We start from the raw sequence: 18,390 nt of genomic DNA on the forward strand, positions 1-18,390 counted from the left end.
CTTTGATTCCAATGCTGGTATCAGAAATGCCTCAGATGGTGGCTGAAAAAATTAGGTTTAGTACAAGAGAGTGCTTGTCTGGGAACTGATCCGATATTTATTAACTGAAGCAAGACCCTGCTACCTCCCAGTTAGCTCGAGCTTCTAGTTATCTCTAACTAATATTCCATCCTTCCATCCATTTTCTTCCGCTTATTCCTGTTAAAGGTCGGGGGGCTGGAGCCTATCCCAGCTAAATAATATTCCATTTGAGAAATTAATTCTTCTTCTAAAAAGATATATGAAAGGTTTAACCAGAGCCAAGTCATACAACAATGATGTTATAGGGGTTAGATACATACATATAGGTCACCAGTCCCCAACACATAGAGACAGACAACCATTCACACTCACAGCCACACCTACGGTCAATTTAGAGTATCAATCAGCCTCGTCCTCTCTTGATGTCTTTGGACTGTGGGAGGAAGCTGGAGTACCCGGAGAAAGACCCAGGGCATGAACCGGGTACTCTGGCTTCCTCCCCAGTCCAAAGACATGCAAATGGGGAGTAGGCTGATTGATACTCTAAATTAACCGTAGGTGTGGCTGTGAGTGTGAATTGTTGTTTGTCTATGTGTGTTGGCCCTGCGATGGACTGGTGACCTGTCCAGGGTGAACCCTGCCTCACACCTGAAAGTTGCTGGGATAGGCTCCAGCCCCCCTTCAACCATTAACGGTATAAGCAGTAGAAAATGGCTGTATGTATGTATGTATGTATGTATGTATGTATGTGTATATATATATATGTGTGTGTGTGTGTGTGTATATAAGTGTGTGTGTGTATGTTCTTGTTGTTTTTAACACGCTTGTATCCCGTTAGTGATCAGATTCTCTATCAGGAGGGGAAATTATTGTATCTAAACAACTCTACCCTGAAGCACTGTCAAACAATTTGTCTGGTTATGTTTGAAAAACACATTTTATCTTGGTGCCCTGGTAGGTCCCCTGCGGTAGAGTGTATCCCATGTTTCAAAAATCTGACTGCATCCCTTCGCCCTCCCTTGCCTCTCCTGTCCTTTCAGATAAAGTAGAAACCCTAAAAAAAAAATCTAAAAAAAACAACAAAAAATATGTATCTTTTCATCCTTAAATGTATTTATACTGTATGTGTAAGGCTAAATACTTCATCTTTCAACCTTATTGTCATGTAATTAAACAGATATCAAGAGCTGTTATTTTTCCCTCCCTAGGCAATTTTGCATATCCCTGACAGCATTCATTATGACAGAAACTCCCCAAAAATGATCATTTTTTTTTGTCTTCTTGTTATTAATGTTATCATCTCAAGCATCACTTCACTTATCTTCCAGTCTGCAAGGTCTCACACTCACAAATTCAAGCTCACACTCACACATTTCACACATTTCCAAAGACAGAAACTACAATTTTAATTTAAAGACTGACTGCATCAGACATTAGCCGAAAGGTTAGCTTGTATAACTGTGACATTTCTTCAATTGACTTGCCTGCTTAAGTAGCCTAAATAATATCAGTGACATTTTACACGACTCAACGTCTCACTAATGTATTTATGTTTTTTTATATAAAACCAAAAAACATTTAGTGAAACTAGCGAAATCATGTAAATCCTAAACCTGTTTAATCATCCAAAAAAAAAAAAGTCACCCTCCATCTAATGAAAACCATGAAATGTGCACTTCAACTATGTCTTTCTTCATTACAGCTTTTGACAAATGTAGCAGAAAGAAACACCAGGAACAAGCCAAAATGTCACTAACAATGAATATCAACATTTGGAAAATAATCTAACTTCCATTGTGCTGTTTGCTGACAATGAAAAACATTAACAATAAGCTGGAATGTAACTGGGACACAAACAGACATGAGTGACAAATTAAAGGAAAAACTTGATAAATGATTGAAGGAAAAAAGCTGACAATGAACCCATTTATGATAAATTGATGAGTGTGCATCCAAATCATGTTTTTGTTTTTTTGTTTTTTTACCTTTGCAGTCACCAGATTTGAGCTCAAATGAACACTTAAGGATGATTTTGGTCTGAAAGCGCTCTTTACATCTCAACATTAAACAAGAGAATATACTTTGTCAGAATGCACAGAATGGAAAGAGTGTACGGATGTGTTGGCTTTTCCTTTAACTTGTCGCCCATCTGTATATATAACACCACACACATCACATTTGGTGTGTGGGCTGCACAAATTAGAATAAATAGAAAACCACAAACTACAATGGGATCTTGATTATTGTTTTAAAAATCCACCCAAAAAACAGAGCCTTCCAGTGGACACATGAACAACAAAAGTTACATGTGCTGGTCTTGCTGGAAATCCAACATGCCTTTGCCATGGAAATAAACATGTCAGAGTCAATACATCCATCGCTCAGTCTGGAGCAAGAAATGCAGCATGTTCAGTTATGCTGCTCTGGTAATTGACTCATGCCCAAGATGAAAAGATTGTGTTTTTCATTGAGTTTCTTTCATTCTTTTGTGTTGAGGAATCACAGTTGTTGGGAACAAGTTAGGCCAGTGGAGGATGAAGCCAACGCTTCAGGACAAGGATGAATAAACAAAGTCAAAACAAAAATACTAAAGAAGAAAGGGATGTTGGGCAAAGCCCAAATGTTTAAATAGTTTCCTCTAGGGAATGCATCATTTTGGATGAAGCTGCTCTAGCTCTCCTCTGGTTCATGCACTTTAACATATTAAAGCCACAAATAGCTCGAGACTGTGTTTAAACCCGCTGACATTCTCGGAATTCTGAATACAATCTTTTTGTTGGATGAAGTTGTACAATAACGAAGCATGTTTTCTCTCCCCTGAAACCAATTCACTTCGTGGTCTATTGTATGCTCAATAAAACTTTAAACTTTGCCATGTGTTAAACCTCTAAATCCCAAAATGCATTGTTGCATGCTCGACTCGGTAAAGCAGGTTTTTCATCCTACAGGGTGAAGGTAGGAGGGTGACAAAGCTAAGACTTATACATGGGATGTATCATAATCGTACAAAATTTGCTGGATAAAAGATCCTAACATCTTCACAAGTGGTTGTTAGGAAAGTTACTCTGAAAAGCCATTAGTCCGTTTGGGATTTGGTTTTATTACAAAGTAGTCCCACATGAAAGTCAGAGCTGCCGGCTGAGGGCTGCTGGTCGTGGAGGTGAGACCTTGTCAGAGGTGCTTTTCCTCCCTGATTTATGAGAAGGCCCTGGGATAAGCGGTGTATTTAGCTGGGCTGACTGGAGGGGGTGTTAGCAGGAATAAGACTCAGAAGGGAGAGCGTGAGTGTGTGGGAGAATTGTAGGACCGAAGGTGTGTAGTTCAAACATAGGGTAATGTTTACTTTGACTGTTGAGACCCTTGCTGTTTGCTTTGCCCCAAACCTGCCCACCCCCACCCCAAATCCCACCCCCACCCCCCAACCCATCACCTTTCCTTCAGATACAGAAATAGACTGAGAGGAGCTGGGACACCCATAGGTGTAGCTGCCTGCAGCCAACTACAGGATTAAATAGTAAGTAGTAGACCAAGTGGTGCTTTCAGTCAGTGAAAAAGATAAAGTGGTCGCTTTGTTTTGCAATACAAAAAGCATTGGTGCAGCAGTTGGACATTTATGGTTCCACATTGGAGACAAAGCACTCTTATTCCACAAACACTTTCAGAAAAAAAAAAATTCTTGGAGGAGAGGAAGGGTGCTGGGTTCAACACCAAAACAAGGTGTTCTTGGGATCAGAGTGTTTGTCATGCTGCGTATGATTACAAAGGAACAAGTATTGTAATTATCCATCTCAGCACCACGCTTACACTATACTTAGGGTTGCGGTTGAGCAGGATGGGGTTAAGGTCCAGATAATTACTTTAGGTACAGAGCAGCAGAGTCTGAATGGCTGCACTGTATGAACACAGAGTAACAAGTCTTATCTAGGCTTCACTGGGAGCCTTTTTTGCACACTGTACAGAAATATAAATGTAACACTTAAGCTTTAAAAACATTTTGTGTATTTTTGGTTCAAACATTCTAACCAAAATAAAGCTGGTACAAGAAATCAACAATATGCAACAAATACAGTTACAATTACAGACAACCCCCCAAAAAATACTATCATAAAACCACCAATATTATGATAGACAGGGGGCAGTGTTCAATGTTCAAAATGTAATCATTTGATGTATATAGAATTGGTTAACCATTGAACAAAGATGTCTGCATCATCTAGGAACTGTGCGCACAACCTAACAACATAAGGCCAAGCACTGTAGAAAAAATGATTTTATGTCAAAGGAGAAAAGCACAAAATGAACACAGAGCCTTGTCTTGGTATCAAACTGCAACCACGTCTCCTTGAATGATCCTCAGCTCTGTCTCATGTCCATGACATATGCCTCCTCCGACTGACAGCTACACGGGCAACTCCACCGACATTTCCATCAGCTCGCCAACACGCATGATAGAGGAGACAACAGGATTCATCTGTGCCTCTCCAATCATGACGTACATGTACATTTACAGCTGTAGGAAATCAAGATGTCGCTTTACACGACGCCTGCTCAAATGCCACAGATCCAGAGGACTTGGTGAAATTTTATCATACGCTAAACTTTTAATCATGGCTTTCAAATCAGCACTGGTGAGACTCTGCACCTGTGAAATAGATAGATCATCTCTGAGGTTGAGAAGCATTGACTAATCATAGAAAAAAATATGCTCGCAATTTTGGAGAGGATCTTTGAACTCACAAAGGATACTACTTCAGCGAACTGAAATGTGTTGCATTAATATTTTGAACTTTTTTAATTAATAAAAGGCAATTTGATGCACTTAAATCTGGAGTAGTGAGATGAAGCAAGGACAATGTTTTTGAAAGGGCAGGAACAATGGTTGGCTGTCACATTATTGCAGCAAGCTGATAAAATTTTGTGGATTTTTAAACTGTGCAAGCAAACAGAGTAGCTAACCCTCCCCCCAAAAAATTGGTTTTGATGAAATGCAACATTAACACAAAATTTAGCATCTTGCCCCCCTCCTGTCCAGATTCCCTTGAGCTAATGAAGGGACACACTGTTGGCTGTCCAGCAAGCCTCTAAAAGTTGTGAATAAAAATATCAACTGCTTCCAATGGGGATATTTACACTCATCCTTCACACACTCTAAATGTTTAGGAATGATGACCACTGACTGATCCTGTGCTTTCAAAAACCATGATCACAACTTCAAACACCTTTTCCTGACCTGCCTGTGTCCACTAACCATGAAGGGAAAATGAACAAGAACATGCCAGCTCAGTTTTAGCAGAGAAATATCATGGTAACAAGCAGAAAGACATTCATATCTGTGCTTTTCCCTTCTTTATACCCAAAGCACTGGGATTAGTATGTTGTTGTGTTTTATCTGTTTATTTTTGCAGCGGATAATGACCGTCACGACTTGTGTTTTTCGTATCTTAATTTCAATTTCTGCGTGTTCTTGTTTCACAAATCAAATCACATAAAAGAGGTATAATTGCTATAATTGTTCTTTCATTCAACACCTCTGACTATGTCACAGACCATTCAACCATAATTTCCATTTTTGAGAAGTCTGAGATTATGGAATGCAACAAAAGAGTCATTGTTACCATCTTCCCTCTCTTAAATTCTAATAAAACAAAACAGATGTAAACAGTGACAGCAACACCGCACCTCCAAGTTCTTGTTCAGCTTTCTTCTATCCGAAATACTATTAATGTCAACTTTTTCAGTAGATATCTCTGCCCGGGGGCTTTTCAGTCTAGATCAAACACCACATAAGAGGTGGACAGAACAAATTTGATGTCAACGTCATGTTTTGAAGCCTCAGGTTGTTTTTTTTTTTTAATGACTATTATCAATATTACAACATCTCAATGTTAAACTTGTGCTGTGATTGCTTTCCTCCTGTCCTTTCCCAGTTTATCGCTCCCTTTCCTCCTTTCTTTCCTCCTCATGTTACCCAACCAGTCAAAGCAGATGGTTGCCAACCCAGAGTGTGGTTCTACTCAAAGTGGCTTCATATCAAAGACAGGTTCTCCGTGTAAGACAAGGTTGACCTGCTTTATCTGAGATAACTTCTGTTGTGACCTGAAATTATCTTAATAAGATCAATTTGACTTGGACGTCTGCTTTGCTTACACCTTTATGACCAGTTGATTCGGAAACGACAGAGTAAAGACTAGGTGGGCTCATTTTGAGTCATTTATAAAAACCTTTCTGCACATAGATAAGTAGTGGCCACTCTCTTTGATTCTGACCATAGACCGAGCATCTGGTGCTCTGCTTTTTCTTTAGTATGTGAGGCCTTAATAGACTATGACTCACAGACCTCCGGACCACCTCCAGAAGGAAAACACTTATTACAGTAATTAAGTGAATCATAGAGTAATACTAAGAGAGTGCAGAGAGTGACATGACACACAAAGTGTCAGAGGTTTAATACATACCACACTGAATAATTGAGCATAACTTGTAATCATTTACCATTAAGACCAAGAATGACAAGAAATTAATTTGTTCCATTAAAAAGGATTTTTCACTTCTTAGCATGTGTCCTCTTTAATGACCTGCATGCAGCATATTTTTTTATGTGGGAAGGGTGGCACTTAGTCCAGCTGTACACCTTATATTTATATAACCACAGCTAACTGACATGACACTCTCCCCTCAGTACACAGCAATTACATTCATTGGTGGTCGCTTTAGCCAGATACAGTAACAACTATAAAGATGGCAACATAGCAATTACAGCACAAGTGTGATATTTTTAGTTGTTTCCTGTCAAACTGAGTTATAAAGTGAATGGGACTCTGTTTAAGTTCTGAGGGAGGCATTAGCAACCAATGCTCAGAAATGTGAAGTTCAGTGGGCTAGAATTGGCAATGTGGTTCATTTAAAAGCTGTAAGACAGCACCATCGCTGAATGCAAACATTTCCCTCACATGGACAGAGAGTTTAATGTCTGTTTGCACAATTCTTCCGTCAGGCTAAAGAACATTGGAAGAGAAAATATAAAGAGTGACAAGTTTTACTTTTCGATGACAGGAGACAAACATGTCAGAGAAAATTATGGGCACAGAAAACACACAAAATCAAATGTATTGCGCCCCAAATCTTTTCAGATGTTTGATTTGACTTGGAGCAGCAGCTAACAAATATTTTAACATTTTTTTTAATATTATTTCATTTTACAGAGCCTTAATCTCATAATGAGCAGTCTTGAAGTCACATACACAGAAGAAAATAGTCATTAAATCATCATATGTGGAAAAACTGGAAGCAATTAAAGATACTTTTGCCTAATTTAAAATTGAAACAATCAAATAGTGTTGGCTACAAAGTGATTATTTGTTTTAGCAAAGTTCTCATGATACAATTGTTTAAATAATTATCATCAGAGTTCATTATTTATGAAAACTAAGGACGAGTTATACAATCACAGACATGATTAATGACAGAGATGTCAGGCTTCCTTGTCATTTTTTTCCATATTCACTCATCAAATTATCAGTCTGCCCCCAACAAACACAGTCTCGGAAGACTTGTTTGTGTATAATCACCTGAATTATAGACTATATTTTGAGTGGGCCCAGTAATTAACGGGTGCAGCATCGTGACACGTCTAACAACTATAAATATACTCCTATGATTAAAAAATATTGTGTTGACATTATATATTAAAAAAAATAGAAGATCTTTTCAAAAGCTTATCTTAATTTTCAGTTACTCCAATTTTTCTAGACTACTGACTTATGCAAGGAATATAACTGTCTGGGTTTTCTAATCAATGTGTTCTTTTTTCATTCAAATTCTCAGAGACGTATCTCTTGCAGCAGTTCAGGAATGTCATAAAAATCGCAGTAAAAATAGCTTAAGAATACAGCAAATGCCAACCGGCAGTAGAACAGAGTTACCAGATACTGTGATTACTGGGGGAAATGGTGTAGGCAGCTCATACGATTGACAGTGAAATGCCTTAAAACAAAAGAACAATTAGCCACCGATATTTGAAATGAATCACAGTACAGTGCCAAGAGCAGTTGGCAAAAAATATAAATCTCTAGTTCGCTCGGGGCAATTAAATATGACGACAGGGTTCAATGGTTTTTCCCATGCCTCTGTCCATTGGGGAAATATCAAATTCATCTGTGAAGTCATCCCCTTTCTATCCAGAATGCACTGGCCAGAACCCACCAAATAAATAACTTGGCTTGGATTCCTTGATATATTGGGTTGGATTTTTCCATTACTAAGCAGAATAAGAGCATTTCCTTTCACTTCCAACAGTCTCTAAAGCTGGAGCTCACCATCAGGAATGTAAACACACGCAGTCTGTAAACAAGGCTCTCTCTGACCCCCAACCCCCTTCCAACAAGGATGACCACTACAGACTAGCCTAATGACGTCCCTCCCTGAACACCACCATACCCCCCCACCCCCCCACCCCCAAAACTCTCAAAGAGAGATGCAGCCCCATTATTCTGAGAGGTCACAGAAGAGATCAGGGGAAAGGGTGAAGAAGGAGGAAGGACGGTGTTGCTTCAGCCATGGGTCAGACACTATGATGACAGGGACATCTTCTAGAAAAATTAGTGCATCCCCAGTCAGTGAGTCATGGAATAGAAACACAAATGTGGGTTCAGTGGTTGGGGGGTTGGAGGATTAATAATCTAAGAGCTCCTGCAGCTTGCTTAGGGGTGGCACAGAGGTTCCTCAGTAAGCCATCACTACAGAAGGATCTGAAGAGGTGAGTCTAAGACTGGAGGGACATCAACACGAACTCGATCCTCCCCCGAAACTAACAGTGATGTTGTCAACACGGCTCCGCATCTGCACTGAGAACAAAGGCCACTGACAGGGTGAAGCAGAGGAAGAGATGGGAGCAGGAGAAAGTCTTCTCATTTTTACCGCAATGCCAGAGCTGAGAAAAGCATCACAGGATTCATTTGGAACATATTGTTCAGATTAAAGCTCAACAAACAAACAAGCGAGTGTGGAGAGTTTCTGCTCTCCTCACTCTAGGCCGTGGGGGGATTTTTACCACTGGTCATTGGTGTTGTGCACACCAGTGTCCTGATGTTCTCAGCAAAGTTTTGAGGGATTGAAATTACATTTTTTCCTCCCTCTGTCACACACAAAATCTACAGCTTTGTCAACCCTGCAATCATTCAAAATATGGTGTCAGATAGTGGTCACAGGGGCTTTGCTAGCTGCTGAAAAAGTGATTTTATATGCAGGGAAAGGGAAAAAAATGTACAATGACAGAGAGATCTTTACAGTTGGTGAGTTCCCCTGGGAGCAACAGGAAATCTGTCGTGTCCATAGGTTAATGTTTTGTTTGGCTGTCACCTAGCATTCACACTGCATACAAAATGTGTTGAACAGGACAAAGCAAAGATGACAATCAGACTCACGCGCACGCACACAAAATCACGGACAGACTTCCTACTGAAACATGAACCAGATTTAAAAGCACAGTACGTAATTTCTGTTGCTTCGATGATATTGTGAAGTGGTGTGGGAGAGTGGGGGCTACTGTCCTCATGTTTAAGTTGCTGTTAATTCATGTCAAGTCAGTTCATACCAATCAAAGAGCTTCAATTAACTTTAAGTAAGTAACATCAACTAGCTTATCTATTTATGTATGTATGTATGTATACACACATATAGATAGATAGATAGACAGATAGACAGATAGATAGATAGATAGATCATATATATACATACATATATACATACATATATATACATATATACATATATATACATACATATATACATACATGTATACACATATATATACACATACATATATATACATATATACATACACATATATACACATATATATATATACATACATATATATACATACATATATATATATACATACATATATATATATATATATATACACATACATACATACATACATGTATATATGATATTAATGCAGGAAGGTTATATGTTACTCAATATTACTGCTGAAAAACATTTTTATTGAACATACCAAATAAAACTTGATCTTCATTAGTAAAAGATCACATTGGTTTTGTTTTCCAAACTCGTGAATGTACGAAAGAGATTCTAGTAAACATGCTACTCATTACAAGAGAAAAAAGTAAAATTACCAAGGTTTGCAATTGATTAAATGTTAATCACTTGGAAAGTGCGCTAAGTGAAATTCTAACTTCAAGACCTCAAGTAAGACTTTTTTAGGTCAGGATCTTTGACACTCTGTTGCAGAGAGGAAAATGTCTAGGTTTTACATTCCAGCAGCCAGGATGAAAGTGAGCAACTGTCCAGAACGAAGGCGTCGGGTCGCAGTTTGTGCCTGTAAATATGGTGCTCAGTCTGCCTCGTTTAGAACTGAACCAAAAGCGTGTATCAGCTTGGCCGTACTGACGCTATGACAGTAGGAAAAAGGTAGGTGCAATAAACCTGAAACCCATGTTTAAAGGATTCTCTGTCTCATTTTGGGAAGTGAAAGCACTTCTGTCTCCTAAGTGCAATCATTAATATCCAGTCTAAAATCACTCATCGCAGTCATACACATTCACTTGTCCTCACAACACACCCATGGATCAAAGTCGTTTTTGTGATTCATACCGCATTGCTCATGGACAGAATTGTTATCAAGTGTTTTCACCACTCAAGTAATGCCAAGATAATAATCTCTCTGCTCTCTCGGCTGCTCTGTAACAACATGTACAGTGGTATTGGAGCACCACTTGTCAGGCAGATGCTTTGTGAGTGTGTGTGCTGAGTGGTAAAGTGAAGCTGGATTGATCCCCTCCACCCATTCATCAGCGAGTGACCGAGGGCTACCCCGAGGCACAACCTGCCTCAGACACTGCATGCCTGCTGCAGAGACAGAAAAGACAGACTGAGACAAGCTCAGCTCTTATCATGACAAGAGAGTACGTTTTGTTTAGGATAAAGGGCATTTACAGGTTATGAGCTCATCTGATTTAATTGGGCAGATTATAGCGAGAGGTAATAGTTAGGAGAAATAAAGAGGGTGACATGTCACACCAGACACACAATGCCCTTAACTCCTGAAAGCCAGATAGCATGGCAGTGAAGGCAGATGAAGTCAACTTTGTCTAGTATACCTGTGCACACCTTAGGTTCTCAGACTGTTAAAAATTACTTAGCCAAAAATGGTACTCCGCTAACTTGGCAGGCAAATAGAGACTTTTGCGTCTGCTTGTTTTAAGGTACATCTAGTCTCAGAGGGAGAAAGTTTAACAGCTCAACAAATACCACTGCAGGAGCTTGTCGGGACTCAGGGGCAGTGCAAAAACCACACAGTCAGACGAGAGAAGATGTGATGAAAGAAGAATACCAAAGTGATGTCAAAGTGTTCGAGTGAAATGACTCGCCATGTTCACAGAGGACGGTGCCACAGTCTTTCACCTGCCATAGCTTCTTTTCTTCAAGCTAAATAGCAAGCACTCTGAGAAATTGAAGGCTAAACGGATAGGCAAAAATAAAAGCTTCATTTAAAATTCCTCATGTGGCTTCGCATAAAGCTTCAAGGAGCTGTCTAAATTACCTCAGATACAGCTCACACTCTCTCTCACTGTCCCAATTACACGTAAATGCACACACATACATTGACACTTGCAAGCTTTCACAGACCTGCAGCATATGCAGCTTTCTTTCTTGTAACAAATGTGGGCTGGACAGGACTGGAGAAAGTGTCAAAAGGGGCCAGGGGGAGCTGTGCACATCTTTTTTTGATGCAAAATATAAATAGCGCATTGGCTGACAGGGAGGTTTCTGGGTGTAATGCGGCCGTTGCTTATGGCTGACAGAGAAAAAAGCACAGCTACTTCATTAAGTGCAAAGGAAAGGAAGCGAGGACAAAGCAAACAAAGCAGGAGTTTGGTGAAAAAGGAAAGGGGTGAGTGAGTGTTGGGGGTAGGGGGTGTTTCTTCCCTCCATCTCACTCAGTGGAGTGGCAGGCAGCATCTCTAGGTAAGCCTCCCCGTCACTTGGGCCTCATATTGCCAAGGCTGCTTGGTTCCCACAGTGTGTCCAGGCCTGGATCTGGCCTTCCTCCCTGCTCAAGCAGCCCTGTGTCTTTAGACCCCCAGGCCCCGGAGCAGAGGTTACACCAACACAGCCAACCACAGCAACATGTCAGCCCCACACCAACCGTTGCCTTGGTGCCGCTGCATTAGCGAGGAGCTCCTGACTCTGTTCGAGGGAAAGTGATTTGCCATGACGTCTATGGCTCCCCTCTTTCCTCTCCTTGTCTTTTCCTTGCTTGTCGCTGCTCCCTCTCTAAGAAACCTCCTCTCTCCCTCTCTGCCTCTGCACCCTTAATCTCTCCTGTTTCCCCAGTCTCATTTTCCCTTCTTTGTCATTCTCTCCAGCACATCCTCAAGTCTCTCCTCCCTCATTCCACCACTCTTTCCACTGCTCAATGAAACACAGTGCCATGATTAGACTGACACTGATGAAAGACAAAGACGCTTGTCAGTAACATCTGCATTCAATAAGTATTGAGCAGACAAATTGTACATATTTCAAAGTCATTGTTCATGTTTCCCTATTTTTTTTTCAACAATGTCCCAGCTTTTCTGCTTGTCGGTGGAAGGGAGTTGCCACCAACATCAAACACAATATTTATTTTCAGTTCAGCCCAAAATATTCTCACAAACCAACATGTCACTGTCGAGTTTCTCTCCTTGCACTGCTAAACAGGAACTGGAAGAGCAGCCTATCAAGTGGTCGTCCACGCCGTTTCACTTGGAGACCAACAAACAGGTGCATGCCATTATAGACCAACTCCCATACAGAAGCATTCCACACTGCAAGTAAGTGTGTAATCGATGTTGTGGAAAATAAAGTGAGAAAAAAGTAGTTCTAATTGCAAAATGTAAATATTGAGTTTTCCCACAAGTGGGGGCAGACCACCCAGGATGCAAAATAGTCACCCACCCCCTTTCTCTTTTTGCCTTGTCGACCGCCCGAGAGATGTCTTTTTGTGTGTGCGAAACATCACCAACCACAATCAACACTCACACAGAAACCATGATGTGTCTTTGCATGCAAATACTTCTGGCAGCTCCGGCTTGGCATTTGTATTGTGGGAAAATTAAGTGATGAAAACCTGCAAGAGAGGGCTGAGTGGATCCGAAATAGAGTGAGTAACACTGTGCCTTTCTTGCTCCTGTAAGGTGCCAGAGCTTTTTTGATTCAGGCCGCCCTTGTCTGCTCTGAATAATTTCTCACAAGAGAGGAGAGCAAGAGGGCAGCCGGCTGGGCAGGATGGTTCTGTAGCTGCAGTGTCTGACAGACAGAGACTCCTCATGTGTGTGTTACAGGCTGGTGTCAAATACTTGTCTGGACTGTGACAAATACCTCCTGGTAGTCTCACTACAATTAGCTGCAGGAGTAGCTATGAAACATAACTGTTCACACTACTGATGCTGTTTGAAGATCAAAGACAACTGGGGTTTTTTCTGATAGCAGCAACAACAAAAAAACTAAATTTCACACGTATTTCCTTCTTTTTCTGTCTCACTAAGTGCTCAGAGATAAGTGAAACTGCGATTTTACGACACGAGTAAATAATTACGACTGTAAAATTAGTGAAGGCACCGACAGTGAGAATATTTACTGAATTAAAGTGTCTAAACTTAAAACACGCTTAATAAATTTAAGAAAAACCTCTCATCCAACACATTTAAATGAATTTAGATCTTGATCTTCTTGGAAAGCAGTCGTTGTAAGCTTTGCATTAACAAACAAATTAATTAGCAGGCACGTAAAAAAAAAATAAAAAAAAATAAAAATAAAAAAATAGCAGCTCATTCCCGATCAACAGTAGTGTTTGAAAACTTACCTTGAGTGGTTTTACTTCCTGAAGCGGACTGTTGGACAAAGGCGACCAGGCAGAAACCTACAAATCCCAGGCTTGCGCGTATCAAAACGTGCATATACATGTTAACTTTCACCAGTTGAACGCGAGCACTTTCTGAGATCTACGATGCGCAAGAGCACATACAAGTGTGTGTGCGGTGGAAAAGGTCTCTTGTTATTCCCTCTGAGCACCCGCTGACAGGATACTGTCCGATCCTTTTTCCTCCGTACGGCTGCTTATTTGAGTTTCAAGTAGTCGGGGATGAGGAGAGCCCGACAACGCGGAGCGCAGGAAAGCTTTTCTGTTATCATGTTTCGAGCCAGACCAATGTCAATTTAAGAAAGAGAGATTGGGGGGGAGAGAGAGAGAGAGAGAGAGAGAGAGAGAGAGAGAGAGAGAGAGAGAGATGGAGCGGCGGGATTGGAGGGGGCAACGTGGTCCCATCAAAATGCATGGGAATAACACCCCAATTACTGAAGTCATTTCGTGCTTATTATCGCACTTTTTCCCCTTTTTTATTGAGTACCCTAATACTTCTATTGCACAGACGCGGCGTGTCATTTTGGAGAGAAAAAAAACAACTGCGAAAAGAAACCGGATATCCGGTTTTTGCCGTGTTTCTGGTGACTTAACGGACCGCCGGGACGTTTGCAGCCGTGCTTTGGGCGACAACAGGGGCGTCATCCAAGCCAGCACTCTGGGGGGCTTGATTAGAGTGAGGGGTCCTCCCTGGAGAGAGAGACAGAGAGAGAGAGAGAGAGAGAGAGAGAGAGAGAGAGAGAGAGAGAGATTATGCAGTAGTCTCCAAATAAACTTGGACTCTCAAGGATTTGGCTTTTGGCTAGCTGTTAAATAGAGTTATGAACAACCACTGGAGAGCAGCAAACCTCCTTCATTGTGTTTATTCTGCCAGAAATATAAAAAAGGAGAAGACATGTGTCACTAAACCTGCCCAATTGGCTTGGGATGATCTCGGGGTAATATTTGACTCATATTTGTGGCCATCATTGCCTATGAACCGTGAAAAGTGTTCTGAATGATAGGAAAAAGAAAAGATTTCCTCAAGTGTCAAACAGGAAGCGTAACAATCTGTTCTCAGTACAAATCAAAGTGTGTGTGAATTATTGAGCACACGGCAAAGAAAGATGTGGATTAAGCCAGAAGATGCACTGGAGGGTTTGTGAACAAGGGTTTTTTTTAAATAGTTTTACTGTTGTTTTGTTGCTGTAACAGTTGTTAGCCATCATTTGCCACTGGCTTCAAGCTAAATATACATGGCTTGCTCTTCCAGCATTCTGGAGTCACAAAGAAGTGATGTAGGTGGGAACCATCTTTATAAGATAAAGACACCTTTTTTTTTATTACTTCAAAGTCTTTCTCCTTTTTTTTTTTTGGTGAAGTATCACTTTAAGAAATTAGTGGGCTAGTCACATACCTTTTAATGAGAGCAGTGTGTGGGGGAGAGGAGTGAAGATGAAGCATCCACGCTGCAGTTGTCTGCTGCCCCTTCTCTTCTCTGGCTGTTGACCTGCAGGGATGGATACACGATTGCTGCTTACACTGATTTCTAAATGCATTTTGCACGTGCTGGAAACGTAGTAGCCTGAAGATTGAGTTTTGTTCTCAGTGCAGCGTAGTGCATGAGCCTGGAGTTACTCAAGCTGAATTAATAATCCAGTTCAGTTGATGGTGGGAAGAGCATTGATTTTCATGTGACGCCCACTGTAACAAACCCAAATCTAAGTGATGGACCATTTGTTTAATTATGTAGAAAGTTAGTCAAATGAACATCGCTATTTCCCAGAATTCAAATAAAAAAATTAAAAAAAAACTGTTTCATTTTTCGTATTTAGCCCAGCGGATCCTACCAGCCTAATATTTTCCCTCTGAATAGAGTTAAAAGTTCAACTTCCAGTTTTGAGCACCAAATTGCCAAAATGTATTTGAAAAGGAAAGCTTTTATTTTACTACAGCTGATTTCCCTGCATATCATCCTCAACCCAGGGTCAATTGGGGGCCCTGAGCTATTGCATGTCCTTGTTATAGTTGGAACCATTCCTGCATGTGATCCATTTAACTCAACCGGTAACTTGTATAACAAATATACCCATGAGGGGAAATTCATTAATTACTAAATAGCCCTGTTTATATTAGGTTATTATGAATAAACTGTCCCAGCTGTTCAAATTACTGCTCAAGATGAATCTATTGCTCAGGTATGATAGCTAACAAATGGTAATTGTTTACAGGAACGCGGATGAAACCTGTGTGATTTCAAAGAAAAAAAGAAAAGACGTATCTTCTGTTAACAAAACTATAAACAACACCACAGGGTCCACTTCTCAGTGTGGAGTATTAAGCTCCTGCCCGCAGGAGTTGCAAATCCACCCGGCTCTAATAATTGCTCCTGGCTTTAGATAAACTGCCATGATGTGTCCAAATGTGTAAGGCTGGTGGCATTTGCGAAGAATGTTGAAGTCAATTTGTGCCTTAACATTCACGAAACATTCAGGGGATTTTTTTTTTCTAAATTGCAAAGGGGTTTTCACTCCCACCTGTCACTCATCACGGGGTACAGTATGCACACCATTACCCCCAAAACTTAAAGCGGAATGAGGCTTGAGGAGTTACATGAATCCAAACAGACTTTCTCACATCAGGAGTACATCCTGCTGTGCCACATTTCACTTGCAATGACACACGAAACATTTGTTTTCAGGAAGCATCCTGCAGAGAAAAAGCATCTGTATCCTGACACCTGCTGCCTCCTCCCACATTATCACTGAAATTAATCAGCTGTGTTTATGCATTTATGTTTGTAGAGTAGATTCACTCGCCTGTTTCAATGTGTAATCTCTTTTTCTCTCAATCAAATATAATTAGGATCTCACAATGAAGCTGATTGGAAATGGCTCTAGTTTCTTCTGATGATGCACAGAATTTGAAATCTAAAAATAGTGTTTCATATTCCGAGAGGGAGGAGAGATATTCATTTTTCATTCTCGTCTATCTCATCTGAATTTTGTCTGTCGCTGTGCTTTACATGTCAAAATATATCTATGCCTCGTAGGTTTGCAGACAGATATTTCAGAGGGAGGGAGCATGCGTTCCCATATATGTTACCAGATGTTTTGTCTGACACCAGGGGCCTCAATAAATAAGAGATTCAGTACAATAGAGGAATCTTCTGAGAATCCCCCTTTGCATCCACAGAAGAAGAAAAACATGTAAATCCACAGCACAAAGTCAAGCACTTCAGTGTAATTAAGATAACATCCGTCGGGGATATGGAAATATCCCATGTCCTTGCGTCCAAATCTCTGGGTAATTGTGAGCACTTGTATAACCAAATGAGCTCAGAGCCACTTGGGGAGTTTGAGAAAGTCAGAACACCATTGCCACAGATTCTGACTAGGATCCGAGCACTTTTTATGGCAACACTTCATTAAAGACAGGGGGCTGTGCACGGGCATCACACTGTGCACCAAACCAAGCTATTTTTACACTAACACACGCACACATGCATACACACACACACACACACACACACACACACACACACACACACACACACACACACACACGCACGCATACACACACACACACACACACACACACACACACACACACACACACACACAAGGGAAGCCCAGGCAATGTTTAATTTATGATCCTCGTCATGAAAAGAACTTCAGTTACACGCCGGGTAAAGAGAAGTGGGAGAGCATGGAAGGTGTCGAGAGAGCAGCGAGGATCTTTCATAGAGTCAAATCAAACCGCATCATATTCATTTTCTGAGAGCGTTTATGCAACATTTTGACCACAACCTGCCAGGACTTGGCTTGAATTCTGTACCACTGGTTTATTTTTGGACTTTACTGGATTTGAGGGCAGTACAGAAGAATATCAGTGCAACTTTTTTTTTGTTTAAAGAGCTGAAGCACGGCACTATTAAAGATTATATGAAAAATGTATACTTTGCAGAAATTCCACACAGAAAAAACTGTTCCATCTCCGACAACTGCTGTTTGGGAACTCAACATTCCAACAGAAGGTAAGAAAATGAGTGTCAAGCAGTTGTTTGAAACAGTGTAGTTACAAGGTTTGACTGAGAACTACTGCATTCAGTCAATGTTCCAACAGCTGGTCCTGTAAGATAAATGCAAGATGGATGCATGTTGGGAGTTGACTGTGAGAGTTACCAATGTGCTATCCTGCATGTTAATGAACTGAGGACCCCTGCAGCAGGCCTAATGTTCTCTTCCAGATGGTCATACACAGGGACACATCAGCTTCACATTTAAGTTCTTCCAGTTGCCAGGGCTCAGAGCTCCGAACTTCTTTCCTCTTCCGACCCATTCCTCTCTGCAGGGGCCTCATACCAACACCACCGCAGGCCCAGCAGGATCTCTTGGTACTCACCTTGCCAGCACCACAGGGGAGCAGAGTGGCTTACTGAGTTCCACACTTTAATACAGGCATCC

General features: G+C 40.8%; 1 protein-coding gene across 3 annotated transcripts in view; it reads right to left on the reverse strand.

Annotated features, from left to right (window-relative positions):
• The window catches only part of scube3 (signal peptide, CUB domain, EGF-like 3), a 75,868-nt gene extending 61,640 nt beyond the window's left edge, over positions 1–14,228 (reverse strand). For all 3 annotated transcript variants that reach the window (XM_086213525.1, XM_086213524.1, XM_086213523.1), the window contains exon 1: positions 13,889–14,228. In XM_086213525.1, coding sequence (XP_086069651.1) covers positions 13,889–13,988 — 100 coding nt within the window. In that variant the 5' untranslated portion in view covers positions 13,989–14,228. The remainder of the gene's footprint in view (positions 1–13,888) is intronic.
• Between the last annotated feature and the right edge of the window lie 4,162 nt (positions 14,229–18,390).

The sequence above is a fragment of the Aulostomus chinensis genome, chromosome 9, assembly GCF_037954235.1.
Source record: "Aulostomus chinensis isolate RoL2024-O1b breed Wild chromosome 9, RoL_Achi_v1.0, whole genome shotgun sequence".
Classification (NCBI taxonomy): Eukaryota; Metazoa; Chordata; class Actinopteri; order Syngnathiformes; family Aulostomidae; genus Aulostomus; species Aulostomus chinensis.